This window comes from Hyperolius riggenbachi, chromosome 3 (genome assembly GCF_040937935.1).
Source record: "Hyperolius riggenbachi isolate aHypRig1 chromosome 3, aHypRig1.pri, whole genome shotgun sequence".
NCBI lineage: Eukaryota > Metazoa > Chordata > Amphibia > Anura > Hyperoliidae > Hyperolius > Hyperolius riggenbachi.
Window position 1 is genome coordinate 345,533,093 of NC_090648.1, and position 20,389 is coordinate 345,553,481.

A 20,389-nucleotide genomic window follows, 5' to 3' on the forward strand; every position below is an offset into this window, starting at 1 on the left:
TTGTGCATAACATGCCACATAGTGGACCATTCAAGTGATGTAGACTCTATAAAGAACAATTTGACCTAAATCCATTATTCAATGCAACAATGGGACCCAACGCTATATCAGTAGACCAAAAGTAGCCTCCGCCCCTTTCACGCCAGCCAATCGCGTTTTATAGATGTACTCTGCGAATTGAAATGAATACTCCACACCACGAGGGGGCGCTGTATTGTTTTGGGCACATTGCTCGCAGCCCGCACTTGTACTCCTAGTAAAACCTTCGTGATCCCTGCCAGTTGAGGGCGCTCGTACTCATGTAACAGAGTGTGAACTGAACACAACAGAAGCCTCTCTGGTGTATTGTTCTGGCGACGCTTCTCCTCCTTGCCACACGGGGCGCTGTCGACTCGTCAAAGTGCACAGGCAGCCGCAGGGCGGCGTTGTTGTGTAACGCGTTGCTGTCTCCGCGGCGGCCTCCTCTCCAGTCCCGCTGTGGTTCCTGTGAGCTGTACGGACAATGGCGGCCCCGGTGTCCCCGGTAGGAAAGCGACTGAAGCTGCTGTTTGGCGAGAGCTCCGGAGTCCCGGCGGAGCCGTCTATCCCGCTGGGGAAGCGGGCCTGGGAGGGCGGAACTGTGCGGGGCCTGAAGGGAGCAGCGCCCGAGGAACTGGCGGTAAGTGGGGACTTGGAGTAGCCCTCCCCCACTCGGGGGTGTCCCGCCCGGGCCTAGTCCGGCCCCAATCCGCTGCTGGCAGCCCCGTGACTCCGGCCCCTCCCCCACACCGTGTAAATAGAGCACGCCCGCCCCGTGCCCGCATGGGGGAGTCTGTGTAGGGCTGTGTGTAGTGCTATAGCCAGTATTGCGCTATGGGGGGTGATGTTTTATGTAAATAGAAATGTATGTATATTAATGTGTATGCTGAGAGGGCGGGGAGGCCGTGTCCCGCCCTGTACACACATCTATACACACAAAACTCTTTACACCTGACTTGTCATGTCACATGTGTGCACACTACTGTACCCTTCACTGCACTCCTCTGTCTGCGGCTCCCTGGGCACACTATGGAGCAGGCCACGTTACCTCAATGTGCTGGGACAAGGCTGTGCTGGGTACCGTCTACCTAGGCTGAACACTAAGTTACAAAAGTTGTCTCGCAGTGTGCTAAAGCACAGCTCCTGACAAAAGTTTTTAAAGTTAAAACAAAACAGAAAATAGCACATTAGGACTGTATTACCTTGCATATTCATAGAGTAAATGATTCAGTGCCACCTTGATGAATTGATTATGTTGTGAGTTCATCGCTCTACATTTGATTAACCCGTGTAAAGTGTTTACAGCCCCTGCTAAGAAGTTAGGGCCTTTTTCCACTAGCCTGCGATTTGGTACATTAAAATAATGGAAACTGCAGCAGCAATTTCCATTAGTGCGATCCGATTGCGATGCGATTTTGGTCAAAGCGCAATCGTCGTCCTGCCGCGTTTTGTATGCGATTGAGCCGGACTATAATGAGTATAGTAGCTCAATCGCATGGTGGAAATTGAAACGCGATTGCGATCGCGATCGCATTTCATAGTGGAAAAGAGCCCTTAGTGTGGTTGAAGAGAGCCAGTGAGAAAGTGTAGTGTGGGTGTATTGTTACTACAATCTATGTGAAACCTGGCAGTTTAGAAGGGTCCTGTCCACTCACTTTAGTGGAATTGGCACTAGTGTACTTTAGGGGACCCAGTAAGAAACATTTATAGGGAAGATCAGCTAATGTGATTCTGTGGACTGCACCCTCTCGAACTGCTAGGTTTCTAGTAGGAAGTAGTAAACCAAGTCCACACTGGTCAATCACAACGCTTTGTGCTGTAAGAGGGTGCTGAGAACTGTTCCCTATAAGGTTTCTTGCTGGGTTCCCTAAAGTAGACCAGCGCTGCAGAAATTTCCTATGGGCCTTCTTGTTGGCTCTTCTCAACCATACTAGCGCCTCTAACAGGGCTGAGGAGTCGGAGGAATTTAGGGTACCTGGAGTCGGAGTCAGTGGTTTCATAAACTGAGTCGGATGATTTTTGTACTGACTCCACAGCCCTGTCTGTTAATACCAGTTATTTTAGCTTTAAAAAACAATAGGTTGCCTTGCCAGACGTGTATCGATTTTACTGACAAATATCCAATTAACTTTTCGAGTCTGTTGCCCCAAACATCACTGAGCGATCAAATTTCAATCTAGTTTGATTAGGTGATCAGGGACTTTCACAAGGGTAGACTGGCACCATTGATAGTAAATACGCCAACTCCAAAAACCTAATGCTAGGAATACACAGTGCGTTTTTGCAGTGAATTTGCCGTTCGATTGTGTTTCGATTTTTTTTTTTTTCCTCTCTATTTCCTGCTTGATTCTCCTATCTGTTCAATTTCCATTGACTTCTATCAGAAATCGAGCGGTAAAACGATCGAAAGTAAGATGGGACATGTCGGAAATTATCAATCGAACCATCTATCTGCCTCAGAAACGCATCGTGTATTCCCAGCATAAAAGTTTAAGAGGGTGTTGTCCACCCAGTCATGCTAGCGGAATTTCCTAATGGTTTTCCCCACTGGGTTGTACAACAAAAAGTTTAGTGGGTGACCAACTTTTAAGTGCTGCACCACTCTTCTGAGGAGCTGCTTCAGTATGTTGAGCACTAAACCATCAACAAAAACTGTTTTGAAGCCTCAGCGTGTGCTTACAAAAATATATTTATTAGTGGCATACAAAATTTGGAATGTGGCGGGCCCCAGACTCTGTTAAAACAATCCATGAAAACAATAACCTGCACATATGGTCTACATACATTGATCCCACTGTCTGTGAGGGAACTGTCCTGATCACCCAGCCAAAGCCTATGCCAACCACATTGGTCCCCAATCACAATCTGACGTATGGGCCCTCCTGGTACACACCTTGAGACCTCTCGATCACCAACCAATCGCACAAGTAAGGCAATAGTAGTTACTCATAGGCCAGTTGGCATATCCATGAACTATGCACTATAACTTGTAGGATCATTCAAATTAGGATGGTACCATTCTTTTATGTACACCCAGTTGTTGAATTCAGAAGCGGCAACCATTTTGCGTTTCCCGTCTTAAATTGCCTTTTTTGGCCATGACAGGTAATTCCGGGTCTCTTGTTATGTTGGAACATACAGTTGAAAAATCACCTCCATGCGATGTATTCTGTAAACTGCTGCATGCACTAATAAAGGTTCATTCCAGGCGCTGTAGCCATATGGGAATGTTTCAGTGTAATAAGGCATCAAGCTTCTGATCTACCTCCATAAAGGTGCCGTGTGATGTACAGCGTGTGGTGGTTTTGGAGGATCAAAACATCTCACGTGTCTCTCATAAAAGAAGGTAAAACCTCCCACGTTGGTTTCAATTTTCCATCAAGGACACTACTATGGGACAGCCTGGAGGGCGTTCCCTGCTCTTGTGGATCTTCGGAATGATGTAAAAAATTGGGGTTCTAAAAGAAATAACACCACAGAGTTAGTTAACTTTTATCTACTACTAGTGCATATGCCTTTGTCTTTATAATCAAAAAAGGATTCTCTTTCAATCTCAAATAGGTGCTTTGATCATCTAAAAGTCGCAGACACTCTCCTTTAATATTCAGTAGTGAGAATAACCACATTTCTCCCACTTGTATTGTACGGATGATTGTCATCTCTTTTCTTCAGATTCCAGGGCCATTCTCTCATCCAGGGTTACAGTTGTTGCTTTTTTGTGATATAACATTTTATTTAGGAATAACAAGAATATAAACATAGAAAATATAACACTGGAAAGTGATATTATACATGAAATAAGCATTACATACAGTATTTAGGCATCTTAAAGACACATTAAACCTAAGTTGGGACCAGGAAGCTTGAATCGTGTCCTTCAAAACCAATATAAGAGTCATATCGCAGTCATCCTGTATATTGAGTAAAGGAAGTCTCGATAATCGCATAAAAGCAATGCAATAGCATGAAGTGCCAAGTTGTACATAATCACTTAAAGCAACAACTTGAAGATCACCTTGGCAGGGGAAAACAAAGATAATGGAAAAAAGAAAGGTATGAAAAAAGACAAACCAAGTCAGACGAACGTATAGAAGAGTGGGAAAGAAGAACCAGCAAACCACCTCGAACCACCAATCTCGATAACTGTGCAGTACCCTAAGAACCTCAAAAACAACCCCAACCTGAAAAGATTTTGTATTAAAAACTATAAGTGGATTATATGTCACAAAGTTATCCGGCCAAAAAAAGTAATAGCCCCAAGAGATGAGGGCTTTGGACCGATCTGAGTCTCTATACTTGTACCAAACAGGCCACTTCATAACAAAGGCTTCATTGTGATCGTAGACACGATGGTACAGGTCATCTAACCTACAAATTTGAATAAGTTCAGTAAAAACTTGAGGGGGGTTCAGGATAGTAGCGCTTTTCCATTTACGTGCTATTAATTTAAAAGCTTGGCAATAATCAATAGTCTACTTGTAAAAGTTTTCTTAGCTTGGGTATTTTGCTGGGCAACAAATTAAGGAGTGCTATCTCAGGGGTGAATGGGAGTTTTTCCCAAGTACAGAGACTCATTGATGGTAAAGATCATCTCCCAAAACGGTTGTATGAGTGGGCATTGCCACTATATATGAAAATATGACCCTGCATGCTGTAAACACCTCCAAGCAGCATCTCTGTTTCCCCTGCTTTGTATTTGACTGAGCAAAGCCAGACTGAATGCTCAGTCGGGGATTTTATCAAGGCTGATTAGAAGCAGGCTGAGCAGTAAAGAATGAAACAGAGAGCAGGGTAGGTGTTTTCTCTAATGTTCCCACTGATATATATGATAAAATACATGAGGGTGCTTCGTCTCTGGTTCACTTTAAGCAGTATATATTTTCACTGAATAGAGTCTTTGATATGTATGTTTTCAGTGCTTTGTGCAATACACTTCCAGAACAAGTCAGATATAGTGGTTACTTGTTGAACATTTAATAACATGAAGGTTTTTATTTCAGGTGTATGTGGAATTTGATGAAAAAAGCTCCAGACGACCATCATGGGTACAAGTTCATGGAGAAGATATTTTGGTAATCCTACTGGAGGGACCATTAGTTTGGTCACCAAGAAAAGAACCTATCATTGTGCAAGGGAGCCGCATTTGCCCTACGCACTGGCCTGCTCTGGTAAGTTGCTTCACAGTAAGCAAGCATTTCTTTATGTACTAGGTATTATTTGCAGGTAAAACAAAGCTACCTGTTGGGGAAAGTTTCATTGTAGTTCCTTCATTTGTTGCATTTTCATTCCTAAGAGTAGTAGAGGCTTCTTTATTTCAGAGTCTCTTACCATTGGCTTCTGCCATCTCCCTGTGCTCTGTAGACACTGCAGTAGCAGCCTTTAATCTTGGGCAGCACTTTAATGCCTGGTGGAACACTGTTCAATAATAGAAATTATAAAGCATAATGTACACAATTTATTTCATTGAAACATTTGTCCTAAACTCTCCAATCCCATCATCATAATCCATATGAGGTGGTCAGGGACAGGGCAGTATATGTGTGCACAGATCACCTGACACCCCCCTTCCCCACTTCCACCCTTTTCTTGTTTCAATTGTTTTTTATTGAAAAGTTTTGTAGGTGTTACAGTTCAATTATCAACAAGAACAAATTTCAACATTGGAAAACAGAAACAGCATAAAAAGTTTACAATCGACTCATCTTTAACCTGAGCAAGTAAAAGCCAGTTTAACACTAGTAATCTCAACATACTGATCTGTGGGTAGAACAGCTATTACAGTTAATAGTCAGATAAGGAGTTCCTAAACGCTGTCGTACAGGATAGTCCATCTACCAACTCTAACCCATAAGGGGTCGGGAGAGGACTAGTCTATCATACCTGACCAGTACCTATAGCTATGAAACCTATGCTCCAGCGAGATAGGTTTTGCTAATTACCTAGCATAAGCTAGGGTCAGCTCATTAGGTTCTAGTTGCGACAGGAAGTGCCAACGCGTGAAATAGAAAGAGGAGTATGTTCACATGTAATCAAATTCACAGACTTATTCAAGTAAACATCTAGTGTCTTAACATCCACAATGCTATCATAGTAAAGACAGGTCAAAAGATAAGCAGTGGTTATATAGAGATTAGAAGAAAGTATAGAAGGTAAGAGTTAGAGAGAAGAGGGAAGGGACAGTAGAGGAGGGTTCCAGGGACGAGGGCCGCCATCCTTGCTTATGCGAGAGACTTCCACCCTTTTCTAAGCATTTAAATCCAAGTGCACACTTCCCTCTAAGAGAGTGGCCTGAAATCCAAAGTGTGTAAATGTCTTCCATGATGTTGATGGGTGCCTCTTTCGCAACCCACTTTTGTATTTGCCCAGTATAATCGGGCACATAAAAGCTGTGCAGTGCAGTGCAGTCTGGAAAAGCAGTGACGCATCAGCTGTTGCCATAGCGATGCATCTATTTAAAAGAGGAGGTGCGGGAGCAGAGTGAGGAGGCCAGGCAGAGTGCTATTCCTGCCATGCAAGTATTCCTGTTGCTGATTATGAGAGCAGTACAACAAAAAAAAGTTTTTGTTTTTTTTTTTGGTTTTTTTTTTTTTAAAAGCAGGGATTTAAAGCATTCATTTAAAATGAACTTTATGACCAACAATAGTTGTACAGAATTTTTGATTTCAGTCTTTTAATCCCACTTTTAAAAGTATGTAACACATTTAAAAGAACCTGTCCACAAATCTTTACCCTACAAATAACCTAAATGAACCACCTTTTATAATGGACCTTAAATTATTGCACAGGGCAGAATGAAAACATACAGAAATTACCCTGTATGTCTTTAGAGAGGGCCCTTTTCCACTAGCAATCACAAACACCAGCGATTGAGATTTTTCATTAATTTTGTTATGCGATTGCGATTGTTCACTTGCATTGCATTATCCATCTTAACCTCCTTGCCGGTTATCCCGAACTCAGTTCGGGGTAACCTGCGCAGGGAGGATTGCTCAGGCCCCGCTGGGCCGATTTGCATAATTTTTTTTTTTTGTTACAAGCAGCTAGCACTTTGCTAGCTGCTTGTAACTTCCGATCGTCGCCGCCGATCCGCCGCAATCCGCCGCGCCGCTCCCCCCCCCCCCCCCCCCCCCCCGCCCCAGACCCCTGCGCTGCCTGGCCAATCAGTGCCAGGCAGCGTTGAGGGGCGGATCGGGATTCCCCATGACGTCCCGACGTCCATGACGTCATCCGGCCCCGTCGCCATGGCGACCGGGGAAGCCCTGCAGGAAATCCCGTTCTCAACGGGATTTCCTGCATACTCTGATCGCCGAAGGCGATCGGAGTGGGTGGGGGGATGCCGGCGCTCAGCGGCTATCATGTAGCGAGCCCTCGGCTCGCTACATGATTTAAAAAAAAAACAAAAAAAAAAACCTCCTGCGCTGCCTCCTTGCCGGAGGAATTGAACCGGCAAGGAGGTTAAAGAAGGCAAATTTCACCAAAAATCGCTCCAGAAAGCGATTGCGATTTACAAATCGAATCACTATAGTGGAAAATACTTCTCATGATTTTTATGATAAAGTAGCAACCCTAGCGATTTAGCTGTGCAGTGGAAAAAGGCCCTAATTCCCCCTCATCTGTGACTAAGCTTATGCTGTAATTTGATCAAACAGTTGTTTCAGCTGCCTGCCACAGCAGAGAGCTAATTGGTAAACACAGGATGTTAACAATATGTCTGCTTTCATGAAAGCAGGAAGTAGAAACACTGCAGATTTATTGTAGGATTTGTGTAGCTGTAACAGAATTTTTTTTCTTTAATGCTGGGGATACACGGTACATTTCTGTACCATGTATCGGCCAGCTGATAATATTCAGCTGGCCCAATCATGCCGATCGACCCTCGCCCGCTCGATCCCCGCCGGCTGACAATGGCAGGGGATCGAGCGGCAATCGATCTGTGCGGACGAGCCGGCATTGAGCCGCTGGCTCGATCTGGCGCATAAAACGAGCCGTGTGTGTCCGACATAACACCTGGTTAACATTAGCAATTAGTGTCAAATGGACCCATGAAAACCAATCTGCTTACCGATTTGATCGGATCCGTTTTTACTCCATTTGCCTTCCGCTGCTTCTGTCCCGTTTCACCCCTCCCCCCCCCCCCCCCCCCTCAAATTTCCCCACATCCCAACAAATTTGCGGTCCATTCAACGTTTCCATAGGTTAACTTTGGATCCGTTCGCATCAGTTAGGATCCGTTCCGATCCACGAACGGACCGTTTTTAACGCTAACGTGAACCGGGCCTTAACCACTTTACCCCCGCCCGTACGAATTTCTCCGTCCCTTTTTCCATCCTTTAACCCCCAGGGACGGAGAAATCCGTACTTTCCGCGCTCCCGCTAGTAAACACGCCGCCCGCCGCTAGTAAACACGCCGCCGCCCACTCGCCCGGAGATCAATGAACGGGAAAATCCATTCCCGTTCGTTGATCTAGGCCCCGCAATGATCCGCTGCTCTCCGATGGGCAGCGCGATCATTGTGAAAAAAAACAAACACTCACAGCCCCCTTGTACTTCCTGCGAGCGTCCGGAAGGACGCTCGCAGGTCTCAATAATCAAAAGGTTACTGTTGCCATCTTGTGGCCAAATAGTAAAACTACACGCTAAGCATTTTTTACATAGAAATTAGTGTTACACAAAAAATTAACTCATTACCCCCCACACTCCCCTTTTTTTTTTTTTTTTTTTTTGTAATTAAAAAAAAATTAAAAAATTTACAGTTAAAAAAAAATACATAAATAGTTACCTTAGGGACTGAACTTTTTAAATATTTATGTCAAGAGGGTATAACACTGTTACTTTATAAACTATGGGCTTGTAATTAGGGATGGACGCAAAACTGAAAAAATGCACCTTTATTTCTAAATAAAATATTGGCGCCAAACATTGTGATAGGGACATAATTTAAACGGTTTTATAACCGGGACAAAAGGGCAAATACATTTCATGGGTTTTAATTACAGTAGCATGCATTATTTAAAAACTATAATGGCCGAACACTGAAAAATAATTAATTTTTTTCCCACACTTTTTCCTATTTTCCCATTAAAACACATTTAGAATAAAATAATTCTTGGCATAATGTCCCACCTAAAGAACGCCTAATTGGTGGCGGAAAAAACAAGATATAGTTCATTTCATTGCGATAAGTAATGATAAAGTTATAGACGAATGGAAGGAGCGCTGAAAGGTGGAAATTGCTCAGGGGGTAAAACCCCTCAGAGGTGAAGTGGTTAAAGAACCACTATTGCGTAAAATTTTAAATGGGTGTAAACATATACAGATAAGTTTTTCTTCCAGAGCAAAATGAGTCCTAAATTGTTTCTCCTATGTCGCTGACTTGCTGTCACTTACAGTAGGTAGTAGAAATCTGACAAAACGGACAGGTTTTGGACTAGTCATTCTCTTCATGGGTGAGCAAGGCTCTTATTCTTTATAAGACATTCCCTGACAAGCATTTCTACAGAGATGCTGGCCAGCCTCCCTGCTCGCAGCACACTTTTATGGCAGTTGGATGCAGCAGCTTTCATTCACTAAGTGCTTTTGAAAATAAAGAAAACCCTGAGAATACCCTATGAGGAGATAGACTAGTCGAAAACCCGTTGGTTCTGTCAGATTTGTACTACTTACTGTAAGTGACAGTAACATAGGGGAAAAGTAATATATGGCTCCTTTTACTCTGGAAAAAAAACGTACTTCTTCTTTGTATGTGTTTACATATATTTTAAATTTTACGTTTTTAGCTATAGTGGTCCTTTAAGGTCATTATGCTGTTGCTTATCATTTAGAGCAGAGAGGAAGTTCTGAGTTCAGGTCCACTTTAACATCCTAAACAGTTTATAGTACCTTATGAGCATCCACAGTGCAAATAATATAGATGTTCTGGTCTACTGCTGAGAAGGACTTTATTCCAAATCCTAATAAGGTGCAAATTTGTTTTGTTCTCTATTGGAATAGCAATTTATGCTTCAGAAATCAATATATGTGATCTGCCAGCAGATATCTGGTTAAAATGTTGAAATGCATAGTATGAAAAGTGAACTAATCTTTATTTCTTACATTTCAGACTTTCACAACTTTAGTGGACAAGTTGGGTTTGGGATCAGTTGTCCCTATCGAGTTCCTGTTGGAAGACGTATTATATTTTCTTCCCGATGCCAGCACACTTCGCCTTTATCAGGTAACACATTAGGAGGATGAAAAGTTAAAGAGAATCTGTATTGTTAAAATCGCTCAAAAGTAAACATACCAGTGCGTTAGGGGACATCTCCTATTACCCTCTGTCACAATTTCGCCGCTCCTCGCCGCATTAAAAGTGGTTAAAAACAGTTTTAAAAAGTTTGTTTGTAAACAAACAAAATGGCCACCAAAACAGGAAGTAGGTTGATGTACAGTATGTCCACACATAGAAAATACATCCATACACAAGCAGGCTGTATACAGCATTCCTTTTGAATCTCAAGAGATCATTTGTGTGTTTCTTTCCCCCATGCACTGAAGTTTCAGGCTGCTCTTTTCTTCCTGCAAACAGCTTTGCCCTTGTTTGTAATTCCTCAGTATCCTCAGTATGTGAAAGCCCAGCCAGCTCAGAGGACGATTTATCCAGCTGATTAGAGCAGCTTCTCTCTTATCTAAATAACACACAGGCAGTGTGCATAGAGGGGCCAGAAAGGGTGAGTTCATAGCAGAACCACAACACTGAAGAACTTGGCAGCCTTCCAGACACAGGCCGACAAGTCTGACAGGGGAAAGATACATTGATTTATTACAGAGACTGTCATAGTAGAAAGTGCTGCAGTTAGCCAGAACACATTAGAATAGCTTTTGGAACATGTAGGATGATAAAAAACAGGATGCAATTTTTGTTACGGAGTCTCTTTAAGTGGAGTTATTCTCTCAAAAACATGCTAATATTGTTGTTCTTCCCACTTCCAGCAGATGGGAGTAGACAGCCACAAACTGGTATTGAAAGAACAGCCTTTATTGAGGGATGCTGTGACTGATGTCATCAATTCAAGGAAAATCCAGGAGATCATTTTACGAGGTAGATGCTGTAATCCTGAAAATTTGCCTTTTATTTGCTATATTAGTATTTTAGCTTTAACCACCTTAGCGGTATGGACGAGCTCAGCTCGTCCATTACCGCCAGAGGGTGCCGCTCAGGCCCTGCTGGGCCGATTTTGATCAAATAAAGAGCAGCACACGCAGCCGGCACTTTGCCAGCCGCGTGTGCTGCCCGATCGCCGCCGCTCCGCGGCGATCCGCCGCGAGCAGCGGCGAAAGAGGGTCCCCCCAGCCGCCTGAGCCCTGCGCAGCCGGAACAAATCGTTCCGGCCAGCGCTAAGGGCTGGATCGGAGGCGGCTGACGTCCATGACGTCACTCCGCTCGTCGCCATGGCGACAGGAGAAGCCAAACACGGAAGGCTGCTCATTGCGGCCTTCCGTGTTACTTTTGGCCGCCGGAGGCGATCAGAAGAGCGCCTCCGGAGCGCCATCTAGTGGGCTTTCATGCAGCCAACTTTCAGTTGGCTGCATGAAATAGTTTTTTTTTTTTATTTAAAAAAAAACCCTCATGCAGCCGCCCTGGCGATCTTAATAGAACGCCAGGGTGGTTAATTTTGCAAACCACCAAGTATTGATTTGTAGCTTGACATATTGATTGCTTATCTTGTATTCATTATTCACTTTAATGAGAATTCAACAGGCATTTGCAATAGTCCAGATGTACTGCATCTCTCCCCCACTCCAGTAGTAAACTCCAAGGGACCAAGAAAAGTAGTTTACTATATCAGAAGTATACTATATAAGACCTTTTCATACATTGTATCAGGGCTGTGGAGTCGGAGTCGTGGAGTCGGGCAATTTTGGGTGCCTGGAGTCTGAGTCGGGGAAAAAATGCACCGACTCCGACTCCTAATGAATTTGTAACTGAAATTAAAATAGAAAATATGATAAAATGTTCTATTTCTCAGATAATAGTCATTAAAAATAATGTATATATACAATATATATACAGTAATAGCTGTGCTTAGTCCACAAAAATGAAATAAACCAATCAAAATTAGTTACTTGTGCTGCTTCAATAAAGCAGTCCCTGTATTTTTAAGTTCAGATATACTGTACATATCTGATTGTGACTGTATATATGATGTGTACACAGGAATCTCTTATATATACTAAATAACATCTATGCTGTAAGAATAAAGCCTGATGTGTAGCTTTGTCACTAATAGAGATGGTCAATGAGATGGAAATAATTCTGCACTGATGCTGGTTTATGCGAATGTATGCACTCCCTTTGCTGATGAAATCAAATAATTTGATATGTTGTTAAAATTTGGTTTGGTGACTACAAATTAAAGGGTACCTGAGACGGATGAAAAGTAAAGTTTTATACATACCTGGGGCTTCCTCCAGCCCCCTTCAGGCTAATCAGTCCCTCGCTGTCCTCCACCACCCGGATCTTCTGCTATGAATCCTGGTAATTTAGCCAGTCAGCGCTGTCCGGCTGCATGCTGCTCCCACAGCCAGGAACATTCTGCACCTGCGCAATAGTGCTGCACAGGTGTAGTATGCTCCTGGCGGCGGAGTGTGTGCATGCGCACTACGCCTGACTGGCTCAAGTACCTGGACTCCTAGCAGAAGATCCAGGTGGTGGAGGAGGACAACGAGGGACTGATTATCCTGAAGGCGGCTGGAGGAAGCCCCAGGTATGTATAAAACTTTAATTTCATCTCTCAGGTTTACTTTGTTACACAGTAGTACTATACTCTACATATCCACTCCCCACAGAGCTGCAGGGAATCCACTGAGAATGCTGTGCACATTGAACACAGAGATGTTGTCTGTCACCCATAAACCTTGTTCAGATTGTGCATGAAGAATGTGTAATAGAGGAAAAATCTCCTCATTCCCCTGCAGAGTACCTGCACATCATTCTTACATATACCCACACTTACATTGCCTAGGGCCTGATAGATGTTCTTTGTTCCGGTTTGTACCTTTTACAAGTACTCTTACCAAGGACTAGTTTTAGTCTAAAGGGAATACATATAGTAGTCTACATATCCTTCTCACTTCAGTTGTCTTGTAAAATTCCTAAGCGTTGGCAGTTAAGAGACGAATTTCATGTTACATACTTTTAATCAACAAAATTGTAATATGCAAATTAGAGGAGTCGGAGTCGGTGGAATTCTAAACTGAGTCGGAGTCGGTGGATTTTTGAACCGACTCCACAGCCCTGCATTGTATATTTATACAGGTGCAGTTGCTGGGACCTGAGCACTGAGTTTACTATACTCAGAAGTTTACGATATCAGATTTTACTATAGCGAGATTCCACTGTATACATACACTATGGCACAAGTGTGTGTGTGTGTGTGTCTGTCTGTCTGTCTGTCTGTCTGTCTGTCTGTCTGTCTGTCTGTCTGGTACATGCATACTATCGCATTAAATGGTGCTTGTCCCTTCCCCTGAGAGTTGAACAGATATGCTTGACTGAACCAAATTCGGGTGTAGGGCTGTAGAATTGTGTTCTGCATGGTTATCAATCAACTGTCTCCAAATCTGTGTGCAGACTATGCTGTGAGGGCGACTGGCTGGCAGCTGTAACTGCAAGTAAAATACCATGACCAGTAAACAGCAATTTGTGCTATAGCTGACACACTCAGTAAACAGCAATTTGTAACAAAGGGAAGGGTGCATCCTGGACTTTTTAACTTACGGTGCAGAGGTTGATTGGCAAGTCCCTTTCAGAAATTATATGACTGACAGATTGCTCAACTCCAAATATGTAGGCACTTACTCCTGATAGTAAAATAAGGAGCACATCAATATTATGTACACATTCTCCTTTGTTTTAAAGGAAGTAACATGTTTGCTTACAGGAGTTTTCAGAAACAAAATATGACAGGTACTTGAAATGTATAGGTTGCTAGGCAAACAATGTTCAAAGGAAATACAAGATAAAAGTGCATAGAAGGTATCCATTTATTAACTGTATTTTTGAAACGCTGCACTGTGATACACATCTTAGCCATGTCGCATTTAGACCTATTTTCCCCTTATGGCATAGAGCAGCTTTGACGTTTTAGCTACACCCCTATTTAATTAACAATAACTTTATCTCTACTTATGACTCCTTAAGCTTGGTACACACATCCAGTTTTGATTGGTCAAAGATTGAGTAGTTCATACCACTTTATATAGTATGAGGGCCAACATATTTTGAATACTATGAACAGATTGTGTAGGTAAGTTCTCACACCACATGGAAGTGGTAAAATTGGTCAGTGATTTTTTTTTTTTTTTTTTTTTTGGGGGGGGGATAAACTAGACTTTTTGTGTGGTACTTGTGTTCCCATATTTATTTCCTTTTAAGCAATCCCAGTTGCCTGGCTATCCTGCTGATCCTCTGCCTTTAAAAGGAAATAAATATAGCAGTCTCCTTTTAATTCTCACTTCAGGTTTCCTTTAAAGGCTACCTGAAATGACGTGGCATGACGACATAAATGTGTACATACATATAATGTTAACCTTGCTTAGAACTTGCACATGTTCCTTTTTTACTTTTGTTATTGCAAGAGTTAACAAATCGGTGCTTTATCGGCACCGCTCTTTTAGAAACTAATTAACCAGTTCGGCCTATCTGGACGAGCTTCCTCGTCCAGATAGGCACTGCTGCTGCCGCCGGCTGGTGAGCGCGATCTGGCGCGCCCCCGCTGCCCGCCGCTAGCCCCCCGATCAGTGAATGGGAATATAATTCCCATTCACTGATCTAACTTCCCCGCAGAAATACCGACGCTTTCTCTCCAGAGAGCGCAGTATTTCTGCCCCCAGGAAACTTCTCCCCAGCATTTTAGTTCCTGGATGCGAGATCGTTCGCATCCAGGACTTTTTTCACTGTGGCCATCTTGTGGCCAAATAGTAAACTGCACCAACATACATTTTTAATTAAAAAAAAATATTATTTACATTTAAAATTAGCAGTTTCCCTCCCACACCAAAAATTAACCACATACACTTTTTTTTATAAAAAAAAATAAATACAATTAAAAATACAATTAAAAAAAACAACAACATATAGTTACCCAAGGGTCTGAACTTTTTAAATAGGCATGTCAAGAGAATATGTTATTATAATATTTAAAATTATAAGCTTATAAATAGTGATGGACGCAAATTGAAAAAATGCACCTTTATTTCTAAATGAAATATCGGCACCATAAATTGTGATAGGGACATCGTTTAAACGGTGTAATAACCGGGACAGATGGGCAAATAAAATGAGTTTTAATTACGGTTGCATATATTAATTTCAAACTATAATGGCCAAAAACTGAGAAATAATGAATTTTTTTCATTTCTTTCTTAATCTTCCTGTTAAAATAGATTTAGAAAAAAATAATTCTTAGCAAAATGTACTACCCAAAGAAAGCCTAATTAGTGGCGGAAAAAACAAGATATAGATCAATTCATCAGGGCTGTGGAGTCGGAGTTGTGGAGTCGGGCAATTTTGGGTGCCTGGAGTCGGGAAAAAAATGCACCGACTCCGACTCCTAATGAATTTGTAACTGTAATTAAAATAGAAAATATGATAAAATGTTCTATTTCTCAGATAATAGTCATTAAAAATATTGTATATATACAGTAATAGCTGTGCTTAGTCCACAAAAATGAAATAAACCAATCAAAATTAGTTACTTGTTCTGCTTCAATTAAGCAGTCCCCATATTTTTAAGGTCAGATATACATTTCTGATTGTGACTGTATATATGATGTGTACACAGGAATCTCTTATATATACTAAATAACATCTATGCTGTAAGAATAAAGCCTGATGTGTAGCTATGTCACTAATAGAGATGGTCAACGAGATGGAAATAATTCTGCATTGGTGCTGATTTATGCAAATGTATGCACTCCCTTTGCTGATGAAATAAAATAATTTGATATGTTATTAAAATTTGGTTTAGTGACTACAAATTAAAGGGTAACTGAGACGGATGAAAAGTAAAGTTTTTTTATACATACCTGGGGCTTCCTCCAGCCCCCTTCAGGCTAATCAGTCCCTCACTGTCCTCCACCACCTGGATCTTCTGCTATGAGTCCTGGTAATTCAGCCAGTCAGCGCTGTCCGGCCGCATGTCGTTCCCACAGCCAGGAACATTCTGTACCTGCGCAATAGTGCTGCACAGGTGTAGTATGCTCCTGGCGGCGGAGTGTGTGCATGCGCACTACGCTTGACTGACTCAAGTACCTGGACTCATAGCAGAAGATCCAGGTGGTGGAGGAGGACAACGAGGGACTGATTATCCTGAAGGCGGCTGGAGGAAGCCCCAGGTATGTATAAAACTTTAATTTCATCTGTCTCAGGTTTACTTTGTTACACAGTAGTACTATACTCTACATATGCACTCCCCACAGAGCTGCAGGGAATCCACTGAGAATGCTGTGCACATTGAACACAGAGGTGTTGTCTGTTTACAATCTCCTCATTCCCCTGCAGAGTACCTGCACATCATTCTTACATGCACCCACACTTGATAGATGTTCTTTGTTCCGGTTGTACCTTTTACAAGTACTCTTACCAAGGACTAGTTTTAGTCTAAAGGGAATAAATATAGTAGTCTACATATCCTTCTCACTTCCGTTGTCTTGTAAAATTCCTAAGCGTTGGCAGTTAAGAGACGAATTTCATGTTACATACTTTTAATCAACAAAATTGTAATATGCAAATTAGAGGAGTCGGAGTCGTGGAGTCGGAGTTGGAGTCGGTGGAATCCTAAACTGAGGAGTCGGAGTCGGTGGATTTTTGGACCGACTCCACAGCCCTGCAATTCATTGTGATAAGTAGCAATAAAGTTATAGGCGAATGAATGGGAGGTGAACGTTGCTCGGATGCATGAGATTTTCGGACTGCGGTGCTGAACCGGTTAAATGCCATAAAATCTCTGTGTCCATACAAACACTCCTGAAAAGTGAAGTAAGTTCAAAAGGTTGTTTTTCTGTGTGGGAGTTGAACAAACAAAAAGTAATGTCAGTGTGAGGTTATATCTGACTTGATACTTCAAACCTAGCTTTTCAGCCATTAACAACTTCATTCCAAAGGCTGAAGGGTTTAAATCAGGAGTCAGGAACCTTTTTGTCTGAGAGAGCCATAAACACCACATATTTTAAAATGTAATTCCGTGAGAGCCATACAGTATGTTTCAAACTGGGACAGCAGGGTTCACGTCAATGTTGCCACGGTGATGTGTATACAGTTGATCCGCCGGGCAGCGGAAGTGTCAGACACGTCTTCAGCTTCTCTTGGATTTCAGCAACATCAGCAATTTCCCTGAGAGTCAGACAGGAGAAATATCGACTAACTGCTTATACAATTAGCTAGCTGACTTGGGGGTTGATTCACTTTGTAGGACGGATCCCTGCACTTTGGCCCAATAGGCTGCCTGTCAAGTGACAAGCAGCCTATTGGGCCAATCAAAGTGCGGGGATCTCATTTTGTAGAGTCACTGGAACTGACAGGGCCCAGGGTGGGACAATTGGAGCTGCTGTTAGCTTTGGGGGTAGTGCGAGTAAGTTAGTAGTGCATGATACAGCAGTAGTGTGCCTACTTTGAAAATGTTACTTGCGCTGCCACACTAAGCTGCGCTGCTTGAGCAGTGTAGCTTAGTGAATCAACTCCTACTGATTTGTCTGTGAGCCAGAGGTAGCCATCAAAAAAGCCACATCTGGCTCCCGAGCCGTAGGTTCCCTACCTCTGGTTTAAATGTATGTGCATGTGCGGGCCTAGGCAAAATGGATGTTTATATAAACTTCCTATTTGTACCGATGATGCACAAATAGGACGTTTATAAATGTCCATTTTGCAGGAAGTGGTTAAGTATCAGGGAATCCAGGAAAGTTCTATGGAGGAACAATTGTATAAATACAGTTATTTATCTGGTAAGTTTATTTTTAAATTCGGGTTTGCTTTAAAGGGCAGTGAGATGGTGTCTTTTTAATATTTTAGCTTTAAAAGGATACATTCAAGGTCCAAAAAAAAAAAAAATTCTACTTACCTGGGGCTTCCTCCAGCCCCTGGAGGTCTGTCTGTCCCTCTCTACAGCTCTGCTCCAAGCCGGTGTTCCCCTCCGTTGCAGATGCCGACCTTGCCAGGCTTCTTCTGCGCATGTACGTTTTTGTCTTTTTTCTTTAACCCCAGATATATCCTTTAACATTCAGACTGGCAAGCAGACATGTGTGTTCCTTTTTTTTTCTTTCTTTTCTTTATATTTGTCCCTTGATGCAGTCTTTGGTAGGTCTGGCTGAATGTATATATTAATCATGCATCATAGCTTTGTAAATTCTTTCTCTTCAGAAACTTACTACTTCCTGCTTTCCAAGTGGAGGAATTCTGATACACCAGAAAATCTGGTTCAGAAGCTATTTTTCATTCTCGCCTGCAGGAAAATAGTTGCTGCAGTAACACTCTGTATGCCTCTTTTATTTTCTAGGTATTTGCAGTATTCAAGGTCAGGAGGTTAAAGTGTTCAGGCCTGATGAGGATGAAGACTGGGTTTTAGGAGTTGTGACTCATCAAGATCCTATCAGCCGTATAATAAATGTTACTATGAGTGAGGTATGTGTACACTTTTCATAATGTATTTATGTTTATATTATGTTTATTCTTGCAACTGGTGCAGTTTTTAGAATCATTATTTACAGTTAAAATACCATTAGGTAAGTTGCACACACCCTGCTGCATTTTAAAGGACGCCTGTAAATACCTCAGTATGGGGAAGCCTCTGGATGGTCCAGAGTTTTCCCTGGTTTTACTTCGCTCCTCTGTTGGGACCCTCTAACAATCTTGAACTTTAATGTTGAAGATTGCATACAGCCACGCTCCCTTGTGTATGAGCGCACCGCACAAGTGTGAAGCACCACCTGCGCAGTCGCATGGCTTTGTTCTCCAGGCATGACCATCTCCATGCCACTGCACAGGTGCAAGCTCATTGGTGCCTGCACAGTGCGGCTGCCCTCGTACATGGAGGGGACTGCAGTCGCAAAGTTGAAGAGGTTCCATCCGGCAGCAGAGGAGGCAAGCATCCAGAGGCTTCTCTCTACCAACGTAAGTATATAACTTTTTGTTTGTTTGCGTTTAAAAAATGTACAGTTATACTTTAAACCAGGGGTCTCAAATTTAATTTACCTGGGGGGCTGCAGGAGGCAAAGTCAGGATGAGGCTGGGCCGCATAAGGAATTTCACAATCGCGGCGCATCGCCGCCTCTGCCCGCCCCTCTCACTCTTCCTTTACAGAGAGGGGCGGGGAGAGGCGGCGATCCGTGCGGTGATTGACGTCAGGAGGGGCAGAGCTCAAGATGAAAGCTCTGCCCCTTCCAGGAAATGCCGACGGATTGCCCCCCCGGGCGATTTGGGGGCTCTGCAACCCTCGTTTAGCGGCGGGGATGCAGTGGATTACTTGTGAGCACTGAAGCGAACTATAAGGAAGCTTTTGCCGGCGAGGGCCACAAAATATTGTATCGAGGGCCGCAAATGGCCCGCGGGCCGCGAGTTTGAGACCCCTGCTTGAAAAGAATATGGATGGTGTTTTTGTGCTGACTTCTTTTTAAATCGGTCATTGGCTATGGTACTAATTGTGCCTGTAATGTCATCTGAGTCACTGACCCAGAACAACAGTTCTGCTTCCACTAGTTGCCATCTTACTGTAGGTGTGAAACTGAGACATTTATTATATATTGCATTGTCATCTTCTGCAGCACTTCACAGAGTATATATAGTCATGCCCTATTTTTGTCAATTGTAGATTCTGTGGCTAAATCTTTACTAGTCATCAAATGTTTTTGATAAAATGACAACAGGGACACCATTTGTAATGTTTTAAGAATAATCCATTTTAGTACAGTGTATATACACATTTCAGACCTACATCAGCCCTTTGTCAAGTGCTCATTTGACAAAAGGCTAATTTCAGCCTGAAGTGTTGTGCATTTGTGATCATTTGAGGATGTATTTCAGTTGCGGTTTTAATATTTAGTCTCCATATTTCTTTCTGTTAATGTTCTTTATATGTTGTTAGCTTTTATGCTTGAGCTTGTAAAAGATCCATGCATATGAATTCATTGTTATACCTTGAACATCTGAGGTGACGTGTGACATGAGACGTGTATGTACAGTGCCAAGCACACAAATAACTATGCTGTGTTCTTTTTTTTTTTTTTTTTTTTTTTTTTTTTTTTTTTTTTTCTTTCTATGCCTGATAGAGTTAAAAATCAGGTATGCAAGTGACTGTACAGGTTAGGACTGGGTCGTACTATAGCGTAACCTTCACTGATA

General features: G+C 42.5%; 1 protein-coding gene across 1 annotated transcript in view; it reads left to right on the forward strand.

The window, feature by feature from the left end:
• The first annotated feature begins 287 nt into the window (after nucleotides 1–287).
• Nucleotides 288–20,389, forward strand: part of KDM3B (lysine demethylase 3B) — an 81,352-nt gene continuing 61,250 nt past the window's right edge. The window contains exons 1-5 of the mRNA XM_068277026.1: nucleotides 288–658; nucleotides 5,019–5,186; nucleotides 10,118–10,231; nucleotides 10,987–11,095; nucleotides 18,549–18,673. Of these exons, the coding sequence (XP_068133127.1) occupies nucleotides 503–658; nucleotides 5,019–5,186; nucleotides 10,118–10,231; nucleotides 10,987–11,095; nucleotides 18,549–18,673 (672 nt within the window). The 5' untranslated portion in view covers nucleotides 288–502. The remainder of the gene's footprint in view (nucleotides 659–5,018; nucleotides 5,187–10,117; nucleotides 10,232–10,986; nucleotides 11,096–18,548; nucleotides 18,674–20,389) is intronic.